This window comes from Bombus pascuorum, chromosome 3 (assembly GCF_905332965.1).
Source record: "Bombus pascuorum chromosome 3, iyBomPasc1.1, whole genome shotgun sequence".
In the NCBI taxonomy this organism is placed as follows: domain Eukaryota; kingdom Metazoa; phylum Arthropoda; class Insecta; order Hymenoptera; family Apidae; genus Bombus; species Bombus pascuorum.
Window position 1 is genome coordinate 245,955 of NC_083490.1, and position 25,914 is coordinate 271,868.

General features: G+C 43.9%; 1 protein-coding gene across 1 annotated transcript in view; it reads right to left on the minus strand.

Annotated features, from left to right (window-relative positions):
• The window catches only part of LOC132905203 (neurogenic locus Notch protein), a 185,034-nt gene that overhangs the window by 138,332 nt on the left and 20,788 nt on the right, over window positions 1-25,914 (minus strand). The window contains exon 2 of the mRNA XM_060956247.1: window positions 14,421-14,499. Within this exon, the coding sequence (XP_060812230.1) occupies window positions 14,421-14,499 (79 nt within the window). The remainder of the gene's footprint in view (window positions 1-14,420; window positions 14,500-25,914) is intronic.

Below are 25,914 nucleotides of genomic sequence, written 5' to 3' on the forward strand. Positions count from 1 at the left end.
TTTTGCGAATTCCGAGCTTACATTTTGCAAGATAAGAAACAGAGATTGTTCGGTTTTTCAGCTTTTGGAATATCCTTGGTCGAGAAAACGATGCGTCAATGTCTATATCTATATTTGCTACAGAGGTAAAAATCGAAGATTAGGTAAAGATCGTTCGAAACTTTATCTCTTGGTTTAACTCGTTACTTTAACGTCGTTTATATTGTACACTGAACGTGCAAACACTGTAATACCGCTGGTGTAGTGCAAAAGGAAAACACGGCGACAGAAAGCTTCACACGTAGGGAAGGCTGCAAAGCGAGGAAGAACATGTGACCGCGACTTTCCAGGAGCTGGTAGAAAGGTACGAGGATGGTTAGGGGTCATCAGCATCGCAACACCATCGTGTTTCTGACCTCGTTGACTGAGCACGCTAGATGACTCGGTAAACAGAGGAACATACGATTCTAGCGTAACGGCTGCGATGTTTACACGCGATTCGCTTCCACGTGTATTTTACACCGCATTGGAATATATCGAGATCTACCACGCTCTATCCGACACAACGAAGCTTTCGTTGCAAAAATCCAGACTTATTTCCGTTTGAGAATGTATTCGGTTGTCTAACAAATTAATAGGCATTTACGTTTTTCGATTTCTTTTTTTTTTTTTTTTTTTTTTTTTTTCTACGAACGCAGAACGATAAATAGCCAAAATGGCCAGCCTGAGAAAAGATCATTCGGACAAAAGCGGGACAAAGGACCATTACACACGCGTAATAGAATTTAACGGTGAAAAAAACCAATGAGAAGCGAAAGAAATAAGATAACGTAATATACCTTTATCGAAACAATGAAAGAGGTGGAACTGTAGGATCGTTACATCTGGTTTCGTTGGTTTAAAGAGCACTGCGTTTCTTCAATTTTAAAACTTGTTTTCAACGTTCCAACGTTCAATCTCCTTTTAAGCAAACAAGCAACGATCGTGTATATAGGGCGATAAATTAAAGGAACGAGCACTTTGAACGACGATCAAAGCACAAATTAGTCGCACGAGTAATTATTGTTTACGACTAAGCGAATATAACAAACGGCAGAAAATATATAACCTTAAACGAGAGCGGTGAATCGGAAGTGATCGAGTAACGACGACTTCCAACCCAAGGATGGTTTGCCAGTGACAAACGGGACGTGGCAACGAAATAAATCGTTCGAAAGAACGCCAGTGCTTCGGTATCCACTTTGATATTTGATTAAGAAAATCGTTACGACTCGGCGATGTAAACCGCGAGTCATTCCACTCCGTTCCGAGTCAACCCGTTCGAAAATTCTTTCAGCTCGTACTCTCGACACTCGCGTTCCCCCGTGACGTACGTACACTTGCACAGCATTCGTTTTACTCGGTTAACGTAATTATATATAATAACACCTTTACGCGCAAGCGCGAATATAATCAAAGTAATCGCTAATCGCGCTTTGCAACGCGAATAACTCGTTCTTTCTTTTTTTCTTCTTTGACAGATTGAGAATTTAACGATCCGTGCGTTTCTCCTGCGTTATCATTTAATGCGGCATTCGGACGATCAATAATTTAACGTCGTCAACATTCTATCGAGGATATATATCGATCTGGACTCTAGATTCTAGACGATCTTTAAATGTCTCTAGCGGGTCTCCAACGTACGCCTATGGTCGCCATTACGAAGACCTCCTTACGAAGACCTCCTGTGTTATTTAATTACTTTATCTGCCCGAAATGCAACGCGTATAAATGTACTCGCATTTCCGAGTGAATACGCGAGCTTCTCGAAAGATGAACATCTATATCACACAGAGGAGAAGAAGAGGAGAAGAAGAGGCGAAGATGGTAACGCAAAACGCGATTTTGTTTTCGGATAATACGTCGAAAACACGTCGAAAACACGGATTTGAGACACGGGGATCGGACACAGCGAGTTCCCATTCTTTTTATTTTGTTATCGCGAAATTAAAATTATATCCAGCGATGGCTAATTTTCTCGATAAAATCCAACGACAACGATCGGATTATCGTACATTTCCTGATGCAGTTTCGCGTATAAACTACTAATTTTATCAGGAGACAGGTGACACGGTGCGAAACACACGGTAACGAGCGTATACGGGTTGCTTCGTTATGCTGAATCGCGAACGAAGAGCTGACGCTGCCCGCCCGCCGCCACTGACAATGAGTCGAGACTCACCCGGCGAAGACCGGATTCGTCGAAGAATGCTAGGATCTATGAACGTACGAAGGAGAATGCTATTTCGACCGGTGATTCGCTCTACGCTCTACGTTAACGTATTCTCGTTTGTGGAACGCCGTGTCGGTTCGGCCGCCTAGTTTAATGTCCGGCCCAAGTTTCTCAAACTTTCACCAACTCGCCCGATGCTTCGATTATCGATAAGAACACGCAGCTATGAAAATCGTGATCAGCTCTATGTGCAGATATCGGCCTGCCACACGATTTTGCGAAGCAACCATGCGCGAAGTGACATCGATTCGCCGTACACGGCGTTTCGCCGCGTGATTACGTGCGCCTTCGACGCGAGCTATAACGCGAGTGTTTCCAACCAGAAAGGAACCGACGGTTCGTTGCATCTGCTTTAAACCAGATCTGTTGGTTTTCGTACAGATGAATCCTATAAACTTTTGACCGACTACACCGTTAAAGGGATATTAAATATTTCTTTAAACCGAGTATTCTAGTGTTTAATTAGATTTAATCGGATTATCGTTATTAGATAATTATTCGTTCGACGAAACGATGCTTAAAATTTGCACGCGACACTTGGTACTTGTAGCGCAGTGCGATTCGCTTCGCGCGATCGTGGCAAAATAGAAACATCGAAACTGCGCAAGATTCGTGCAGATATGGTAATTGCAAAAACGGATAGTTTTACGAAGATCGTTCGGTCCCGATGAAGCGTGGAAACGACGACGAATGGAATTGCCTCTGTCGCGATACGAATCTTTTCGTTCTGCGAAATCCTTTAAAAAAAAAAAAAAAGATTTTGGAAATATCATCGATTCGAAAGATAATCGTACTTGAGGTAGTTTTCAATTTCGAAATTTCGTAGGAAAGAAAAACGTGGCCAAAGTTCTTTCGTAGAATAAAAGCATTCGAACATCTTACGGAGCAGCCTGATTTTAAATCGACGTAGACGCCAGCTAATATATTCTGGCGCGTAACAAGGAACAAAGGTTTGAGCGCAGATACTTCTGGATAGATACTCTAATCGCCACGAGGATTAATGGTGCACGCGACGCTAGTTTTTCAGGTGACTTCGTGCGAGAGCCATTACGAAAGCGTGAGAAGGGTGAGTTGGTAGCCCTTCGACTAAGGGCTCGCGCTAATTACGTCATTATGCGGAACAGGGTGGATAGCTCTAACGAACCTGCAGCATCGAACGTGCTCGTCCTATGAATAGCGACGAGTATATACTCGACCACTGATCACATGGCATTATAATAGCACGCCATCCGCGTAATGATTCAAAATTCGAAAGAATCCAACGTTCGAGCGACTTTCTTCTTCCCTGCCGCAAATATTTTTCCGTTACTCGAATTTTCACCGATTCGTTCGTACAACGCTTGTATAGCTTATGTAGCTCGAAACGACGAACGAATACGCGATGGAAATTCTAAATACCGGGAAGTCTACGGTGCCCCGGTAAAATCAATTAACGATAGTAGTTAAGGAACGACGAGTTCCAGCTGGTCTATAAACGTGGTCGAACGTTGATGGACGAACGTGTGAAACTCTTGCGCTATCGCTCGTTTCGAGTCTTATTTCAGACTTTCTTCGAGCGAAATTTCACGCTCCCGATTAAAGGAACGTGTTTCGTTGGAGCATTAACGCTTTCGTCGATACGCGAAATATCTCGTCTATAGATTCGAATAAAAACGAGTAGATATTACTAAAACGACGTACGTGTTGTTTTTCTTTCTTTTAACGAATACTACTTACACAAAAGCTCCTCTAACTTTGCTAAAATAATCCTGTCTCTTAAATCGATTCCGTAAAGGAAAGCTTTAATCGAACTAAATGTCGTAAAAGACGCGATCCAGGGTCTCTTTGATGAAAGGACAACGGTGGTAGATTCCATAGGGCACCTACGGAGAAGCCGCAGCCGTATCTGTATCATTGTTTCGAGTTGCGATACTCGCGAACGTATTATTACCATAATCGTCAGCAGCACGGCATATGGGAGATGGTAAGCCGAGAGTGGAAGGCACGGGGCGATCCGAGCAGCCCGGAGGCTTAATCGCGATAATGGCCGGGAATCGTCTCGTGACCACAGAAACGGAAAACGTCTCGATTCTAGACGGCAAATCGAATGATCGAACGCTTACGCTTTTGCATCTTGCCACGAATCGGCTGATTATCGAATGCCGATTGTTGCTAGCCTCGCTGTTGCGAGAACTCGATGCGATCGTAATAGCAAAAGCAGAATTGCAACGAACGATCTTGTTTCGACAAAGTAAAACCGTACCGATTTTGTTACCTTCAGCCGTGAAACGAAATTTACGTTCTTATTTGCCGCTAAACGCTAGTTGAGAAATTTCCCGTTCCATCTACGCGTTTCCTTCGATTCGTTCTTTAACGCGGAAGCATCTTTCCTTGTCGAAAATTTGGAAAATAGATAGAGGTTTGATCTTCGAAGAACGGTACAGACCAATTACCGTATCGTTATATTTTAGCAAGTTGCAACAATTACAAAGTTTAATCATTTTTTGTAGTTTGTATTGAAAGAAGCGAATTCGATTGGTAGAGCATTAAAATTTCGTTCGATTGAATAGAATTGGGATAAACTAAAGACCGGTTAATCCTATGAGATAGTGGATCTTCGGACAAAGAGTACGATGAAACAGTCGTTACTGTCATTATGGAAACGAATCAGAAGATGATAATTCGAGACTGAGGAGGCAAAAAATAAGATTCGCATCGTACGTATATAGGATTGTATGCTGGCCGCCTCAACACACAGGCTTTGGACCATCGGCGATACGGAACAGTACGGTAGGAGAAGAAGAGGGGAAAGAAGAGGAAGAAGAAGAGGAGACTCTCCGGTTCTTTAATAACACGGCGGGGCCGCAGGTTCTTCTTCAGGTATGCGAGACAGAGCCCGAGGCAAGCACACCGCCTACAGTCTCGGAAACCTGGTTCTTTCGCAACGATCTACACCATACCGTCACGGATTCCAGCATACTCTATCCGATACCTTTCAGAATCTATGCACCGACACATTCCTGAACGCTCGTGTGTTCAAACACGTGTACATACACGAGTATGTTACTTTCGTATTCACGTAGCAGAAGAGACTGGACATCAACGTGGGTTCAACGATACAATTTTTTGGTTGAACGGAATCGAAAAACAGACGCCCGAACACGCCAGAGTCGGTATTTTCGTTGAAGTAGAGAGAAAAATAATACGATCGTTGGCTACTCGTTTATACGAATAAAAAATAAGGCGAGTTAATTAGTTCATTTCGCAAACCAGTAACTTTCAGATAGTAAGAAAAGAAACGATCGTTGTTCGTTGGGGGGATGGTTTAGAGGCTTTCAGGAGAGAGAGAGAGAGAGAGAGAGAGAGAGAGAGAGAGAGAGAATGAGTGAGGGGAAGGAGACAAAATCGATATCGATTACAAATATCGTAAGCTTGTTAACTGGAATGGGACGCGGGTGTCCGATCGTACAACAACGTTCGATCGCAGATATGGATTATCCGTTTCGATTTGCTTGGCCTCGGTAGCGTGCAGTTTTATTTGCGAGCCAACCGATATCGGGACTAGTTTCATTTGCGGCGTTACAAACTTGTCGGACAAGAGGAAATTAATTTGCAACGAACCACTCCATACATAGTAGTACCACGATGTCTACGGCCGAGAAAATGATAACTTTGTGTAATTACCTCGCGAATACGGTGTAAGGGTTTGCTGCTCGTTATCAATGATTTAATGCGCGTTGAGCAAAACAATACGCAACAAAAAGGACGCGTGGAATCGTGTACGCTAATTTATATCTCTCGAATATTCCGCAAATGAATATCATTACGAGAACCGATGCTAGACGCGGCCGATGCTTTTCGCGCAAAAAGTTCATGCTACGAAGAGAAAGAAAAACAAGGTTCGAGGACAAGCCTGTAATGCGTTCTAGCCTATGCAGCTGGAGGAAAGCTGGTCTCGACCAGGGGCGGAATAACAAATGGACTGCTTGGACCCTCGTCTACGATACTTGTTCGGAGTCGAAGAAAGTTACATTCGGACCGGCCTGGACGGAGCATACTAATCGTTCGAAGAAACGCGAGATGGATGAAAGAGAAGGGAAAGAGATACGAGGTGAAACTAAAAGACCGAAATGACAATGGTACGGAAACGACGACGACCAAGAAACCAAAATTTACGATAAATAAACAAATTTCCTTAGACGGAGGTGTTACACTTTATGGGAATCGCGTACGCCTACTTACCGAAGTACAAAAAGTTGAAAATAGTTGAAAAACAAAGACACGTATAGCCAGTCACCGTGTAAGAGCCAATAAAGGAGCCATCAGGTAGACAAAAGCAACAGGATACAAGATCAGGGTCGTAGGTTCGGAAAGAAGGAGAAAGAACGACTGTACCGAGGGATCGCCCCTAATCATGGGAGGTGCGGGAAAAGGACGCTTAACATGCAGACCGTAGCTGGAGGCGTTAGTGCCGTATAATCAGCGTTCCTTCGCTCTTAAACACCACCATGGCACACGGTTGTTCTTGTGTCATGCGAGAACAACCACCATGCTCAACCTCGGACGAGAAGTACCACTATGCTCGAGAACCTACAAGGATGGTAGTTCGACGAGCAACCCTATCCACTCGTCTTCGTATATAGAAACCAGCGATCCGTCCGCTACGATGGGTCTTTGTCGATGCATTTGCCACTACGAACCGGCGCAAGCCCAGATTCTACCGGGTCTACGCGTGCAACTGGGTGGAGAGCACCATCCTGCTGCCAACCGTGTCAGGATATTACCGACGGAGAGAAGGAGGGCTGCTGATCAAGAGCAAACGAGAGAAAGGAATCACGGGAGGCTGCAATTACGTCGCAGGTGGCTGTAGGCCTGATCGCGAGGACCTTTCGGACTACCTAACTGGGGCATCGAGGAGGAAACACGTGGTGATTAGCGGGAACTGGAAGAGTACGTTTGCCCGACACGAGCTCATCCTCGCCAAGAAAATCGGCGTTCTTTATCGACCGCCGGTAATTATTACCCGTCGAGCGTCGCCTCCAACCGATTGCTCTCTATGTCGTTCTCTGATCCCTTTTAGACCGACTCGTCCAACTGGTTTACGTATTCCAGATAGAGAGTAACGAGATAGAGATACGAGCCTATAACGCGTATAATTAATTCAGACAGTAAGACGCTGGAAAACGCGTAAAGACTGGACGAGATTTCTATCCTACGTATTTCCACCTGCAGAACCTGATACGTAGTTATAAACTTTGTCGGGCGCGCAAACTTTTTGAAAACGTTGCGTTTCGTCGATACGACATCGTTTTGCGGCTTCTCCTTCGAAACCACTTTGGATAACAACGAATAGACGGTAACACGAAACGTCCGTTTCATCGTATTTGATCCTTTACGCTCGGCACGATCTACGCTCGGTCGATTCTACGGTCAAAACCGCATACCACGCTTTTATTTTCTCTCTTTCTCTTTTTAATATTTTTCACGCGATACGTATAACGATAGAAAAGAATGAAACGCGTGCTATGTAACGATATTTTTTCCAACAGGTACGCTCCGTTTCACTTTCTCGGAACATCGAGGTGTACCACGCGTCGCTATACCTACGTAATTTACAGTTTCATCGGTGAATTATTCTTCCGTTGTTTATTCGGCAAAGAACTTCATATTCGCGATGCCATATGAAGCGAATCGAAGCGACAGGACGCAGAGGAGGATAATAGTCACGCTTGTCGTCGTAATCCTTCGCTAGAGTTTCTCGTTTAGAAACGATACGTAGGAACACCCCGCACGCTGGAATCCTATTTAACGCGTCGCTTAATCACTCATTCAGGTTCATACCGGCCAGTAATAAATCGCGTGCTTAAACTTCTTAATCTTCGATCGCGAGGTTCTATCTGCGAAACAACCGATCCTGCGAGATAGCAGCACATCGCATCGGTATACCACGACACGAGTCATTAATACCATGCATGTATGCGGTACGACGACAGGAATAAAATTCGCGTGGCTCGCAAGAAAGGAGAGGCACTAGATACTTTTCTCGTTCGGGTCCGCTGCACACGCGCGCACCGATCGTAATTAAGAGCCGATCTTTCTCTCTTGCTGCTCTTTGCGCCAGTCCGCTCGCCCTCGCCCTCGAGCCACGCCGATTTCTATATACCGTACGTGTATACGCTCGAAAACCGTTCGTATCGTGTCCCGTCCCGCGTGTGTACGGACGGTACGCGTCTATGGTAAAAACCTTGTAAATACGTACTGACCGCTTGTACCTTGTACCTTGAGCGATGTAACGGACGTTTGGAGGTGCAGGGCGTGCGGATTTATAAAAGACGAGACACCGGGCCGTGGCTACCGTAGCCTAGTACTTACGAGGAACGGAGACAGCCGATACGGTATGGCTATACTCGGCGACGGAAGGGTGAGATTTATCTTGGTGCGGCGATGCTTTCGTATTAACCGAGTGATCGTGCTCGAGTTGAAAAAACCATCGCTGAACGCCGAACAACGGTACTTTGGACGCCTGAATCGGTCAGCTGTGGCTTTTAATTGCGCGAAATTAGTCTCTAACGATAGCGATCGTTTAAATTCTTCTCTTAACCGGAATTCTATGGATTTTTCTTTCCTCGAGGAAGGCTCCGGTGGAAAATTTTATCGAATATCCAACAAGCTTTCGATGCTTCGGAATCGGTCAAGACTCGTTGAAATTTTAAAAGTTCGAAGCCTATCGACGTTCGAAATGGCACATTTACCAAGAATTTCGAGCAAGTTACGAATCGAGCAAGTACAGTAGTAAGAAATATCGTTTCGCTTCAAAATTGTGAGATTTAAACGGCTTATTAATTTAAACAGCAATTCTCGAGATACGTTCTACATACGCGTCGTACGTGTACACGCGCTTCGAACAATATACGTACCTCGAAGAGGCGCATCAAAGTTGTTCGATATGTGCGGGAAAGCCAAGTTTGAAAACGTGTCGGTTCGTAGAATGAAAAAGACAAAAGGGAGAATCACGCCAGTCGTTCGAAGCGTTAGGCATTCGTTTCTAATTGGCGCTAAATAATGATTTTTTCGCCCGCCTCCATAGAGCCTACCAATGCTGCTGTCGATGAGTTTCTTCGAACAAACCCATTACTGTACGACAATATTCGCGCTGGTAATCAGCACGTCGGTGCGACAGCAGAACGGTTTTGTTTGTTGGGCCTTCGTTACGCGCACCGTCGACGACGCCATCGACGTCTACTATAGCCACTAACGAGGAGGAAACTTTTCTATGTCCGGGGCAGCAACGTGTACGGCGCAGCGTACGAGATATGTTGGAACCACCGTGCGCGCCAGGCAGCTCCATCCAAGTGCCACCACAGTCTGACTAACAGCGAATAATAAACAAATCTTCTAGAGCATGTACAGCTGTGGCAACGACAAGATTTTCCAATGGCTCCAGGCACGTATCTCGAAGGAAATAGAGGTTTCGAACGAGAGACGCCATCGACTCGTTTCTACGACCAAGACGATCTAGGCAACGCGAAATAATAATATTTTTTGCGGAACTAATACTTGCGCAAATCCAGACCGTGAACGTTGTTTGTTACGCTAAAACGAACAGACCTCCTGGCTGGTGCGATTGCACGCAGATGCGCGAGCCGAGCGACCGACAGCTCTATCGGTTTATAGTTTATATAGTTTATCGAGCTCTCTGTTGGCTCTTGTTACCTTTAGGTGGAAATAGTTACAGACAGAGCATCTTACGACTCGCCTTCTCACGAGAACGAGTCAAACCGTCTCGTAGGTATTCGCAAATAACACGTTCCGAAGGGTTCTGCAGGTTCTGCAAACATCCCGCGAACCGCTCTCTCTTATTCTGCGCCGCGGTCTCGCGTTTCTTTCAAATTTGCCTTCCTAAAGACTCTGGATCCTTTGCTTCCATCGTGGACCACGATCTCTGCGGTCTCCTCCACAAATATTCGTTGGATCGTTTCCTGCGTTCGACGCTTATTCCAGGAACCATTGACCATTTCGATCGGATATATTTCGATACTGTACGTATGGACGACGATGTCTGTCGAAAGCAATCGCGTTAAGAGTGCTAGGTTGAAGGCGTTAAAAGAAATCTAGTCTCGCAAGCAAGTGAAATATCGGCTAGGTTCGTTTTCGGACAAGGAAATTTCTCAAGCGCGTACAAGTTTCTCTGCTCGTAGATGAAATATCGTTAACCTTCGGTAACATTTTTATCGCGTAGAATTTTCAAAGAACCGTAAGTAGACTTACGATCGATAGATCACCTAATTTACGACTACCCCGTATCTTGATCCGTGACGCGATATAACGTGACATAACCTGGATAAAACGTAGAGATTAAACGTAAAAGTTGGTTGGTTACGCTGCGACGATCTCTCTATCCTCGATCGGCGATCGTTTGCGGGGAAAAATGGACGGTCGTGTCGCGAAATATCGTAAAAAACCAGGAAACCAAGTAAAGGAGGAGAAGAAAGCAACACGGGACAAAACTGCGCGGCGCGTTCAATCGAGACCGATGTCACTTTTGATCGGCGACGTCCGCTGACAAACAGGTCGGAGATAATTAGAGCAGCTTATCGATAGGCGAAAGAAGTGGAAGGAGAAGGTGAACGTTAACAGGCGAGGGAGCTAGACGTCGCGCAGGGTCGCGCCGCTGAGACAAGTGGTGGAAAGGAATATTGTTCGCGGACGAGACGTACGGTGGAAGAACGTGGCGGAGAGAAAGAGCAGCAGACGTCCGCACTTGAATCTGTATGCGGATGTCTGAAGGAAGGAGCGAGAGACGGAGAACGTTAGGAAGAAAAAGAGAGTGGGAGAACGGGGGCAAGAGAGAGATATAGAGAGGATAGGCAGGAGGAAGAGAGAACGATCAACGTGGGAGAAGGAGGTACGAGGCCGGAGAAGAACGAAGAGAGTAGCGTACGTTCGATCCGGTGCGCTGGTAAGAGAGAGGAGGAGTGGAAGTGCAAGAGAACCGATTACTTGCGGAGGGAGCCGAGGGGGCCCACGAGGGGCCAGGATGCTCGGCGCATGCGCGGCGGGCGTGGGAACAGAGTGTCCCCTCTCTCTCTTTCGTTCCATGTACCATTCGCCCAACCCTTCTCCGCGTTCGCGTTCCTTCTCTCTTGCTTTCTCTCTTACGTAGCCTGATTCCCTTCGTCTTTCCACGCGTATAGCCTGCATTCTCTCGCTCCTGGGCCCAATTCGTTCCCTCTGTGTCTCGCTGCTGGCATCTCTACGAGGACCCTCGATCGCAGCCGAACGCGCACGATCCAAGGCCCCGCGGGCATCGAGTTATTCGTTCAGAGGTGCTCAATATCTGGGTGATCGGTAATGCAAATAGAGAGAGAGAGAGAGAGGGACGTCGCTCGCGAAATAGACGCAAACGAAATGTACGAACGTTCGCGTCGATACAAGATCGATCCGACTCGACATGCACAGCTGCTTCCTTCCGATCGTTCAACTTTAGATTCGTTCAACGGCGAAGAAGCGAGGACACGTCGAAAATGGTCGTGCAAGCCGGGATAATTGGAAAATAAATTAGACTCTCGATGTGCATCGTTTCTTCGTTAATGCGTACCGACCTCCGAGACGTAAAAGTGGAAAAAGTCGATGGGTATACAATATCCGATGAACGTTAGCGATAGGGCGTCGTGTATCGGCATGACCGCGAGTAAATTGTACGTCCACACGCGTGCTTTGTCGTCCGACGTTTGGTTCGAGTGTGTGCACCTGTACACGCACGGTCCAAGAAAACGAAATGCCTTTGAGTGTATGGCGCAGTCTCCTCCGCAGGATACCTACTCGCGAAGGTAAGGGGCGGGTATTTTGACAGCGCGCCCTAACCTTCGTCATCTCGTCTGTCGATCGTGTCGTGTCTCCTCCGGCTCCATTCGTTTCGTGGAACAAAGGTTTCCAGCTTCCATTACGAGATTTATCCGTTTATTTTATATAATATCACGTACGATCGATCAAACTTTTACGTGGCGATATAAAACGTCGCTAGAAAATATATTTACCATACGCGCCATCTATCTACAACGTGGTGTACATCGTTCGAGAGACAACGCGTCAGAGAGAGAGAGAGAGAGAGAGAGAGAGAGAACTCGGTGGAGACAACATTTCCCGGTAGGACAGATGTCAATGATCGCTGCTAATGGTACTAATCGATTCGCAGTGTGCCCGAGCTCTGGATGCTGTTGCATGTACAAATGGAAGGACCCGCGAGAAGAATCGTGACGTTCGAAGAAGATGGAAATGTGCAATTCTATTTTCATTTCGTATGGTAACACGTAGAAGGTGTATAATATGAAAGTTCGGAAGATGAAAGATGAAATGCCAGTCCGATCGATACCAAGGGGAACGGAAGCAAAATACCGAAGTGGGAAAACAATATTATTGTTCTGCGTAAACGTACCCCTTTCTATGTACGTATATCAGGAGATGCTCACTTGCAATGGGAAATCTATAGGGGTCGCGTGCCGACACACGTGTCCTCTCTCCAAACGATACGTTTAAGCGCACGTGTAAGTTCATCCACGTAAACATGTAACTATACGAGTGAATGTTCTATGCGCAAGTAGATATACGCGTGCGACTCGTTCGTGCAGGGACACGTGTGAATTTTTGGATACACCGAACATATGGATACACGGATGTACGTATGTGTGCGAACGTGATCGCTCGAGGGATGGTTTTTGCTCCATTGTACAGACACCTCCATTCGTTAGCGGTAATCTTAATTCAGCGTATTGTCAAGCGACACTAGCTAAATTTTTCATTGTATCGGATCATGACCATTTTACGCCAGAGTTCCGTAAAGCGAGAGAATATAACCGCGATTGAAATTATGTACTTGATAACGGAATACGGCATGTGGTCGACAACTATTTCCATATATTCTGTGATAATATAACATTATGTTGGCAGTGCTAAGAATTTATAAGCATTGATCATCTATAATTAAAAACAGAATTTTCTTGAATACACGCTTCAATTATACCGTGACAAATTCACAATGAAATATCGATATTTTGTTATTAATATTGGAAAAGGATTATCTAGCGTGTACTTTTGTCAAACAATGAAATACCGAATTCGAACAAATACCGCTCTTAGATGAACGCTAAGTAGAGCAATTATATACGAACAGACCAATTATATTTGGAAATTAAATGTTTTTGTTACCGAAATGAAATGTAACAAAATGATAAGATTTGTAATACCTGTCTAAATGCTAATGCACGATGAGATGTTTCGAAAAAAAAGTGATACGATTCCACATAATCGTGGAGGGTAACAAAATTTCTATGTATTTCTTCGAATGTGAAGATCGTGCATTTCGCCCGATATACTGCCAATTCCCTAAAACTGTTCTCATTCGCATAATCGCGAATGGTACGATAGGACAGCTACACGTTGAAGCAACAGAGGCATCGAACTGACCGATACAAAAATGAAATCTACGAAAGTTTGATAAAGGTAATTTACACGTGTTGTCGGGTCACGACTGACGACTATATTACTGGGCGCTATTACCGAACCCCGACCCATCTCTCGTTCCGTCTACTGCTATTCTCTCGATATTACGTACTGTCGATGCAAAACGAACGTTTTCTCGAAAGAAGAGAGAAAGGCAAAAAGAAAACTGATCGAGCAACTATTATAAATTGCACTTGTATATACGTGAATGCGTTCGTTAGGTGCCAATTTAAGATTTTACAAATATCGCACAGGTCGAAATTTACAAACATAAATAATGTCGTACCTCGAAATAGCGAAACAAATAAAAAAAAAAAAAGTAGCAAATTGAATAGAAAATTGCAAACTCGTCTGTATCTGTTTCATAAATTCCCGATTATTCGTTTTCTTGTCTTATCTTTCTTAAAGCGCTTCTCTTTTCCTCGTATTTCCTTGGCGCGTGGGAGGCGGAGAAACGTCCGGTTCTCTCGACTTCGCCTTCTCTATCTTACATTCCCTTCGGACGCCCCCTCTTATTCCTTCTTTGTTCGATCATCGATCGAATCGATCATGGAATAACGACTTGGTTCGTCGATCGCAGAGCAACCGAACCCGGTCGTCTCGCGCGTCATTCCTTCGCACGCGCATCAAACGACAAAATCGTTCGATTCGTATATTACGATAATGAGAATGAAGGAATATGTGCACTCACTTGCAATGCGACTCGCCGCGTGGTGATGATACGCAAACTCCTTCGTTTTTGCAGGGACTCGGCGAACACGACACGAAACCTGAAATAATAGAAAAAGCGAGTAATTATTTGTAAATAGTAAGACGTTTCGATCGTTGAGAAACAATCTTAACTCTTCGAATAGGCAGGGAGGTACACAAATATTTCTTCTCGAGTAAATTTGGTTCGTATCGTTTTTTCGGTTCACCTTGCGAGAGGGAGGAAGATCTACCATATGTAAATCTATGTGAAAAGGTAAAATGCTCGTCCAAGATCTACGATTTCCCTTCTGGTGCGAACGCTTCGAGTTCGCTTATCGCGTGGGTGTAAGTGTAAGTAATTAAAGGCCAGTTGGAGAACGCAGAAGGCGGCGATGGTTACTGTGGATCCTCGAGGGAACCTTTGACACGCCGTACAAAGTGAACTTTCGTGTATCCCTTCTTGAAGAATACAGCGAGATAAGGATAGGACGAGGGAGCGAAAGAGAAGGTGGTACCTTTAAGGGAGCGAAAATATCAGAGATCCTTACCAGTTCGGGTGTAAACGCGACCGAACTAGAGAAAAGGGATCGGTGAAATTACCCGCGCGCATCCTGCTCGGCCATTGCCTCGAATAATTTCACACGAGTCAAACTGTTGCACGTGCACGACAGAGAATCGGACAGAGATTAAACAAGAGAACTTTCCTAATACGAGTACAACGGAATTGAAAAAAAAAGAAAAAGAAATCCATTTCGTTTCATTTATATGCCAGCATATTCTCTTTTTACACCTTCCTTTCAGGATGTATTATTTTATTCCGAAACGTAAATACGTGTATCGCATGGAAGCTCGTTGCATCTCTAACATTCGCTATCGAGCACTGCCGTACATTTTCCAAGACTAGACTAGACAAAGATAATCGTTTTTACGAATTTCTGTCAAAAGATGAATTATCACTTCCAGTTGGAGTAATCGGAATTTTCAGACAGAAAAAAGAAATAGCGCGTTACAAAGATTCGTTGAAATGTATAATATAAATACGATGTAAACAAAAAAAAAAAAAAAAAAAAAAGAAAGAAGAAGGAGAAAAAAGGAAAAAAAAGGGAAGAGTAGACGAACCGATACAATTACTCTGCTCGTGTTAGCATAGTTAAGCACCTAGCGCGTTGCTTGCCTGTTGTGCAAGGAGCTGCGCGATATTCTACCCCTGCATGCATTTGTATATCTTAGCTTTAATATATTCCTTTTCGTTGGAACCATTAATGTCGAATCTCGAATAACGTTCGTGCTAAATCACGCGTTCAGAAAACGTGTGTTTAAAAGTCGATTAACGTGCCCCGCATAAAGTACTTACTTACACGGGACCGGCTAATGCACACACAAGCACAGCTATGCTAACGTAGCAAATAAATAACTGCTTAACATATGTAGAAAGAAAGGGAGGAAGGTAAGCAAGTTGATGGGCTTATGTTTTATCAGCCAACTACGAAGCCCTATGAGATTCCCTTTGCCTACGTTCTACATGACCTTTCGTGTTACGATCTTACACGATATAACGCAACATCTCTCATCTAGCTTATAATCTAGCTAGTTTTTTACTTAGCTAAATTAATGTTTTAAACGTTAGCTTATCGAAAGTTTGGCTGTAGGTGTGATATAATTTAATTACGGACCATGGCATTGTGATTTTTGCACACTGAAAGAAATACAACGTAATTTAGAGCATAGCTAAGATTCGTTACTTCGGACAATTTCATGATTAGAAATATCGTCGCTAGAAACGCTTATTACTCGTATCAATTTCAACACTTTGCGTTTAAAAGTCCGAATAATTTCGGAAAGATCGGGTTAAAGGAATAAGGTCGTAAATTTGGTCATGAATAACGAACGAAGAAAACGTTTCGTAAAGTTTGGTGAACTAAAAGCTGTAGACACGGGACTTTATCGATCTGCATAAAAAAGAAAGATATTAAGAGAAGAATGAACGTGACATAACGATGAGGACTGTTCATAGTTTATAGTATCGCGTGGGACGCAGAAAGTCGTCCTAACGTTTGTAAATGTCATCTTAATGGCATACATTTCTCGAGTTAGGTAGATCCACGCGCAATCACGTGCCGTCACACATTCGCGTCACATCGGTGAAAACGCGTGCGCTTAGAGTTCGCAAGATTCTGCCGTGTATTCCAACTATTATGCCATACCGTGTACGATATAAAACAAGAAACTATAGATGTATCGCGAAATTGATCCAAGATCGCAAGACTTGTAAGATTAAAGCGAAAATATTGCTTTAAACTTTAAACGATAGAACTATTTTCATACACAATTATTTCAATACTCCTTTTTTATTAATACAACGAATTACATATGTATATATTTCCTTTGCAACATATGACTACGTTATATGCAGTAATTCTATTCTGTTGCATTAGAAAAATAAAACGAAGAAACGAATGTGCTTGGGATCAACAACTCGTAGGAGCCACGTTCAGGTATTAAAAGTGCGGAATCATTGGCCAGTTGGGATCGACGAGACGATTCAATTCACTTTGAGAAAGACAAAAGGGTCGAGAGTAGAGCCGAGTCATCGCAATCACAATGAAGCACCGACACTCCGTTCTCGTCGTGACAACGACGAAGACAAGTAGCAGAGCGTCGCGTCGCAACGTCCGCGACAAGACGGATGAGATCAGTTAAACCAAACTGCCTTCGTGACAAATCCTCCGTTTCCTCTGTTTCCTCTGTCGGTTCGCGACTCCGTTTTACCAACGTTGACGCACTCGCGTGTATACTGCACACGTTCGTCCTAACGCGGTCCACCATCGTAATGTCTATGTAGGACGAGTGTCTTTAGTACGATTCCTCGGAATTTCCGTCCACGAAACAGCCTGATTAGCGGCAAACCACTGTTAATTCGACGCTTCGTGTTCTTTCGAGCGAACGGAAACGTATGAAATAAATTTTTACCTCGGAGGTAATGGAACGATCAATTTTGCGCAGTCGTAAGATAATTCAAATGGATGAAATTATATTACGATATTATGCAGAATGTTTAGTCTTGAGACGATAAAAAGATGCTGCAGCGAAAAAAAAAAAGAGATTGGGATAGAAAAATGAAATTGTAAGTTGAAAAAATAATTGCAACAGGAAAGGAGGAAATGAGAAGTAGTTTGAAATTTGGACAACGAACGCGACCGAATCTCACTCGAAAGAAGCGCGAACAAAAGAAAATTCAGTGGTTAGGATGTCGTAACTAGTCAAGCGTTTCCTCTTCTGACTGAAAATACACTCGCACAATGATCTGCACTGCACGAGGGGGAAAAAATGGCTTTAATTATTTCAATTCCAGAGTAAATTGCATCGCCAGTAGAAAGCCACTGTTGAATTACGCCTTCCTTCCTGCTTGTCCGCGAAATTAATTCGCGCCCGTGCTAATAACGAAACCTCCGTGCAAATTGTCGCGAAAGCAAAAAGAGGACAAACGTATAGACGATAGAGTTCCACGGTAGCGATCTCTTTGGCAACTTTAATTTTCCGTCAAAGAAATCGCGATACATTTCTAAACGTAACACGTCATATATCGAACCATCCCGCGAGTCGTAAGTATGTGGTAGAGTGTTTTTTATTTTCGGTGCGAGAGTTGAATTTGATGCAGGGTCGATGAACGCCTTTTGGATGTTTGATTCTAAATGAAAATGGAGAAATTTTAATTTATGAATATAGACGTGTTTATTGTAAGAGACTAAAGACAAGTTAATGTGAATTAATTTAGCACGAATCGTTTGAAAGTGACAGACGGAAGTGATATCTGTTATTGATTTTGGATCTCCAACCGTGGACGTTCTTCTCGCATTAGGTTTACCGGATAATCGTTCCGAGAAATATTCTTCGTCGATGGGATGAAGCTAAGTGAAATCTAGAATCGAATCTCGTGTGCGTTACATCGGCGGTAACGGCCGATGTCAATGCCGCCGAAGCGTACGTTATCTCGAGTCCTCTCGAAGAAGAGCGAAGAGAAGAATATATTTTTCTCTTTCTCGTTCTTCGTACAAGACGTGTGTATTCTATTTCCTCTTGGAGGAGGAACTTGGACAAAGAGGGATGTACTGCCAATCAGCGTGGGCGAGGATTCCGCGCTACTCGCCACGACAAGTCCTGCGAGATTCGCGAACTCCACTCCAACCACCTACGTATAAATCAGAAGCGAAGCGGGCATGCTCTTAATGCTCATTCTAGGAACTAAAGTTAAGATCGTTCTCAGTTTACTATCGAACAATAATTATTCGGATATCGTTGTACTAGAAAATACTGAAACTGATTTTAAAATATGACATAAATCTGTTATATGTCGTAGAGATATATTCATAGTAACTGTATACATAACGTATGCGAGTAGTAACGACTATACGTGTAGCAACTATAACTGAAAAATGACTGTGAATGAAAGGAATTATACATATTTGTACTACGATATCTGTAGCTAATATCTGTTCCTAACTTGTTCCTAAATAACTTGGCCCTTGCGATATCGTTCGTCAATAGTTGCGCAACGGCGGCAATAACAATTTTATGCGACTATCCAAAAGTAAAATTATATTGATAAAATGGAATAAGAGCAGTTTTCAGTTCGTATTACGTCTTCATTTGGAAATGATTAAAGCGTGAATTTTATATCAAGACCAGCATCGTCCGATCCTTTCGCAAATTCAATTGAAATTTATGCACATATTTGCGGTACGTTGGTATACGTACATCTAGTAGACGTGTATAGCGTATACATGTATAGTGTATGCATTAATGGAGGTGGGTAGTGGGAGTCACGACCTCGCGAATTACGTAATCGGTTGCAACGTGCGCGCATATCGGAACAGCGCAGCGGTACGATACGATTACACGATACGATTATACGATACCGACTTGATTTACACAGATTTGCCCTCCTCGTGTCAGTTTCACAGCGCAGCGCAGCACAGCGTAGCGCAACAGTATGAACGACCCTTGGTTGCGAAAGAATTGTTCAGGTGCGAGATACCACGTACCACCCAACCCTGCTTATTAACACGTGGAAGATTCGCTTTGTCCACTCGCGTAACTCAACGACGCTCGAGAAGGCCGTCGCTTTAGAATTTCCAATATCGAGCATATTCGCATCGTATGCGTGCCTTATTAAAACAGGGTAAAATTTGTTTGAATTTTCCAATAAATTTAACAGATAGGCATCGCATATAGGTCGCATACAGCCAGCTTCGCATTTTATTTCGTACGACCGAGGAAGAAACGATCGAGTTACGAAACGGTATAGCGCCTTTGAAATGTTAAACACGAGCCAATAGCGAACATCGTAGGACTATGTTGCTGAACAAGGATCAGAAATTTACGCCGACGCGACGCGAGGTAATAACGAGAGAAGAAGAGAGAGGAACGGAGTTTTCGAGCGTAAAAGACGCGACGATGTCGCTCGGTATCGCGATTGGTAAGCGTTCCCGGAACAGGCACGCGATGCGAAAAGAGAAAAGTTTCTCAGACTAGTTCTCGTAACCAGCTGAACGAAGAACACCTTGCATTCCTCGGTGAATGCGAGATTCGCCTTGCAATGAACGAACATTTGAACCTTTGCGTCATCGATACTATTCAACCCGGTTGATTCACCGTAGGCCGCATGAATGAACGAGCCTGACAAGAAAATCCGCCAAGGCTATTCACATACGGTGTGTTTCAACGACCTACAGAAATTTTATTCACAGTTCGCAAACCTAACGCGTATATACGCGTAGCGGACAGGTATTAAAATCGATACATTTTTTTATCTCGCAATTCGTTAGTCATAAATTTTGTATATCTCGAGTACCTCTTAATTTACTCCGACAGTGTAAGCAGTTTAAGAAAAACCAATGAAACGTAAACTAGTCTATAGTTTAAAGTAACGTTGATTGATTTACGATAGTTTGGTTGGCACGAAGGATCGTTGAAAATATCGGCAATACGATACAAACGCGAGACGATGATAAATCATCGATCCGTTATCCGGTAACTCCGGCAAATTGTTCCACGTTTAATCGGCTCGATACCGCGTCTAGATGAGTTAAGACGAGCAATTCGCATTATCGTTTACAAACATTACCGCGTCATACAGGAGAACACGCGTTCTTTTCCTTTTTTCTCCACTGAAATTATTCAATGTTAAATTAATAGCTAGTATCCTAGTCGTGTAACGGTCGTAAATCAAACGAAATACAACGAGTCGAAAATCTCGTTATTTCATTACGCGTGAATCTATCATCGTGACAATTTCTTTTAAATTATATATATATATATATATATGTGTGTGCGTGTATCGCGCAGTATCCTGATCTTGTTACGGTAACTGAAAATAACGCGATACTTTCGCGTTATGAGAAAACATCATCGACGGATGAAAAATTGAAACATCCACGGTGCAACGATAACTATGTTTTAAGAGCGAAGACGCGTTTAAGCTGTGTACGCACAGGTGCTTCGTTACTTCTCCTCCGATAAATTAACGACGATCGGTCGACTAACCTTGCTAAGCGATATAGCGCAAAATATGGAACGTGATAGATGATAACCCATTAAGGCTCACTGCCGACCCTGGGTATCGCTTCTATGAAATCAGAGCACTAAGACGCGGCTGCAAGCGCACCAACCTGTGTAACCGTGAATCGTTGCTTCGCTCGTGCATCGGCATTGAGAGAAAGCTAAGCTACTTTCCGCCTAATCCGGCACTAGCTTCTCGATAATGTGCATTTCACGGTGACGATTTCGCACCGTTCAAAATATTACTATGTACGACCAATTACCGCGGCCATGAATCGTTGATAATCGTTACTAGCGACGGAAACTGAGTAAAAAGTCAATACCCGTGTTACCTCTTCTCTTCACTCTGCCGCGTTTCCATCGGACACGGTTGATCGAACTCGTTCGTTATCCTCGCCCGTAGAACAAAATTCGAACTAGAAATAGATCGCTGTATGAACGAGGAAACGTTTTTTAGTCGCAGACTTTGTAGATCGCGCGACCGGTTCAGCTACACGACGATATCCTGTTACAGCATGATTCGGAAGACGCGTGATCGTAGACCAATAATAGTAATTTAACCGAACGATAATCGCTTCACGCGGAAGTGTCCCCATTGCGATGCAAACGAGCACCGTGTGTCTTGCCGTTGCGTTTGCGATTGCTTCGCTCACCCTTTGCGTACAAACGCAGAATACCGAAGATTACGTGCTTCACTCGTGAATTTTACTCGCTCGTTTATTCTCTGAGAGCTATTTGCTTTATTCGCCGAGGACGTGCCTAAGCTTCAACGTATCGCGCTCACCATATACGTACTATAGTCCCACATCGGATATCTCCTCGTGAGAAAAGGGTACCGACCCGAGGCACATTTCGACGAAAGTATTCGCTCTTTCGAATTATTAGACTTTGGAAGAAAAACGAGTCCAGACGACCTGGACGACTTTAAATCGGCTACCCAAGTACGTAGTAGAAAATGTCGCGTAAAAAATGGATGTTAAAACGCAACGCGACGATTCGAACGCCTACCACGTGGCTTTTGCCGCGCCATCCATAGGAAAACAAATCGTCTTTCACGGTTATCTGACGCGTGAATCGGTCGAGGCGCGCGGCGTTGCGTTGGTAGTTCGGTAGACGCGTAAATTTCGTTCGATGGCGTGTGGGAGGCGATCCTTTCGACCAGCTCGATCGACCGTCTTGACAGCGCGATCGAGAAGCGTGGAAAGATCGTCGAACACGTTCGTGTTCCGTGAGATGCGATACAACGAAAAGTGATCGTGATCTCGGAGTGGATTTTTTTCGAGCGTCGCTCTTCCATCGGACGTACGATTCAACCCTGTAAGCCTTTCGGGCGTATAACAGATCGTACACCCTATCGAACGGGGTCTATCGACTATCCCGTAATAACGCGTCTAATCCTTTTCCTCGAACGTCACGCCGACGAGCCTCTCACCTCTTTATCGCTTCCGTGCGATTATTTCGGAATCACGTTGACTCGACTTCGAAATCGTTCGACGTTGTTCGACCGACACGATTCGAGCCGGCTATCTTGCATTAGCGGCTCCATTAATCACAATTACGTGAATTCAGGTCCTGTCACGGCGCGCGTGCATCGTCGTGCGCGTATATACGTGTGCATCTACATGTGTAAGTTTTTCGAGCAGTCGTGTGTGTATTTATGTACGTAGACACACATATGTACGATATACGTCGTAGCTACTCCATTATACTACTCCGTGTATGCGGTGGAGAAGAATGGTGGAGAAGAATCGCGGAGAAGAATCGCGGAGAAGGACGCTCGGCTACAGAAACGCACGAGTCACTGTGCTAGAAATACCGCCCACTGAGCCGATGCCCGGCAACAAACCCTCCCTTGTCGTCGTACTCGCAGCGCACCGGCTGTATAATCTCGGCTGGATAAACCCGACCACCGTGGAATTTCGATGAGACAGGAAGACGCCAACTCGCCCGCGTCGACCTTTCACGCAATTTTATCGGACTATAACTCGGATTCTATAAATTGGATCGAAGATTATATAAAAATATGATCGAGAGAGAGAGAGAGAGAGAGAGAGAGAGAGAGAGAGAGAGAGGAAAGCAAAAACAGTAGCAACGTATACATTTAACACTTCTGCACGGATCGAAATTAAACACGAAATCCGACGTTACTCGAGTAGCGAAGCAACGTATCGCGTACAATGCGTGAATACGAAAGGGAAGAGACAGACGTGTGTATCACGGTATCGCGTAACGATGCACGATAACGCGTCCAGAGTACGAATCTCCGATACGAGCACCGAATGAAAGTTCTGAACGAGGAGTTCAACGGTCATCGGTGCACGATAAATGTCGTAGCACGTAGGCCGCGTATAAATATCGGTGTAAATGTGCCGGTTGCAGGATGCCATCTTTAAGGATATAATAAGGATTGCACGTGCACCGCACCATCGTGCTTTTTACTTGTTCGGCTATTACTCATCCGACCAGACGCCATCGTTCTTAATGTCGTTCGAGCGAAATAGTAACGACAGTTGCCGTCCGAAGGTAATCGAGTATCGCAATTTCTAACTTACAGAAGAAAAATTACCATGCATGATGGATGGCATTGTTAATTCCAAATAAGACGAACGTTGCATGCCAATTTTGGAATCGGAATAAAAAGATCAGATTATACGACGGCGAATAAATTAGATAGGAAAAACTGGTGTGCGAAATTCGTGGATTTCTTTAATTCTCTTACCATCGACGCGAATATTCGACAACCGTTTAGAATATGTTGTCTCTTCGGTCGAACACCGCACGAACGCGCACGACTTTTTACGAAACGTTCGAGATAACTTAACAGGCTTCGACGATTACCGGATAATTTCTTGCCCGTTATTCGTCACGAAACACGTTCACAAATTAGAATATTGCGTTTGCGAAAGAAAGCAAGTGACAAGGCATCTGTGTCGATCGCTGTAACATTTCGATGTCTATTCGTATAAGTATCCATTTCCTATAAACGTAGAAACGTTATGTCCTTTCAAGCACTCAAACGTTGCTTGTCGTTGGTTGTATAAATGAAACAGGTAACGCTGTACTGTCCAATTATTATAGTAGCCACTGTACGCCAGGAAAACCTTGACGATTCGGTACACGATTCGTTTTGAAAAGTTTCAAAACAATACGCGCGTAATTCGCTTTCGGTAAAGTACCGGCTATTTTTTTTTTTTTTTTTTTTTTTTCTTTTTTTACGATATTTTCGACTTGGAAAGAGCCCGATCGAGCACGGATCGTATAAGGAGAAGCGGCAGGAGCGGGTGTCGAGACGACGCGTGTAGCAAGTGTTACGGCTCAACAGGAGCGCGCGAGTTCATGAACGCATCTCTGCCATCTTCGAGACACGGTTACGAGTTACGAGTTACGAGTGCACGTGGTACGTGTGCTGGCTTTCTTCTCCAGTGGCCAAACACTGCAACCGTGTACAATTCGCGGCAGAATTCCATCGTGTACTCGCGTATGCGGCAATGCACATGCACATAAATTTATCTTTTCCGTCATTACGCGTACCGCGGGCAGTACCTATACCAAGCACCGAGGTAATCCATCGGACTGTTTACCTTGCCGAGAGTAGTCGTAAAATTCATCGATAATTATATTCTTTTTATTTCTCCGTGCTTACCGCTACCCTTCCTTCCTACTGTTCCTCTTGCGTGGGACCTCGTTGTCAGATGGCCTTGGCTGATCCATGAAATCACATGCAAGATATATCTTTCCAATGTAAATATAGGTAAAGCCAGATTCGAAGAAACCAGAGCAGATTTTTCCCTGAATTTATTAACCATCCTGCGAAATCACCGATGCTACGCTATGTTTTTATAGTACGCAAAGAGGATAACACGACTGAAAGAAAAATAATCATTTCGAGTGGCTGTAGAATAATCGACACAGACTCGTACGTCCTTCGATACCTTATTTTCGTATTTCGGTTCCTTTTTTTTTTACAAATGATGAATGAAGTACCGAGCAAGAACAGATTCGTGTCCATAAAATTGATTACTCGCAGAAACACGTCGGAGCAAACTTTCTGTTATAGTTTACAAGTGGCGTCCGCTTATTGCCTCATTAAATAACTTTATTGCCGCTATACTTGACGATATTTATAACGATTTGTAACTGAGCTACAATTACAGCAAACACTATTCGCTTGAAATACTCTTAGTTAAAATAATCGTGTCCTTCGCTTTTTAGAAAATATCGAATGATATTTATAAATAAATTTTACATGCATAACGACACCACGCATTTGGAAAGCGACAGAACTCTGCTTATATCCTCCATTTATGCTTATATCTTACTTTTAAAGGTTGACGATAGTTGCGTTCCATTATTCTGAAATTCCAAGTTTGGAGTATAACGTTCATTTTGTCATCGAACGATCTTCGTCGTTCCAGAAAGGGTATAATAAATGGGTGAGAGGTTTGCTGGTCGTAGCGTCATGTGCGAATGTAAGATTGGCATAACCTGGATGCGTGTTTTCCCCTATCCGTCGAGAAATCACAAAGTCCGCGAGCGTTCATAACGTTGCCCTTTGTGAACGTCACTGTAGTTTCCAAAGTATCGTTCGTCGAAAACGATATTGTCTATCGTGTGTAACGCGAGTACATTATGCCGCAATGACACGTACGCGACTAAATGTCGTTTACATTCGTTTAACAAACGATCAAACGACACGGAACAGAGAATAACGATTCTGCTTGCGGTAGTTATAGGATATTAAGTAAATGTTAGTTATCGCAATTGTTGCAGGATATTGGTGGTCGCTTAAGAATTTTGAAACGTAATCCAACAAGTATTCACGATTCATGCGATTAAAATGTTCAATACAAGATCAAGTGGATAGATATTATCGGTAAATATGTTACGAGCCCTCGAAAAGGCAGTCTTCAGGATGATAAATACGCGTTGCTGGCAGC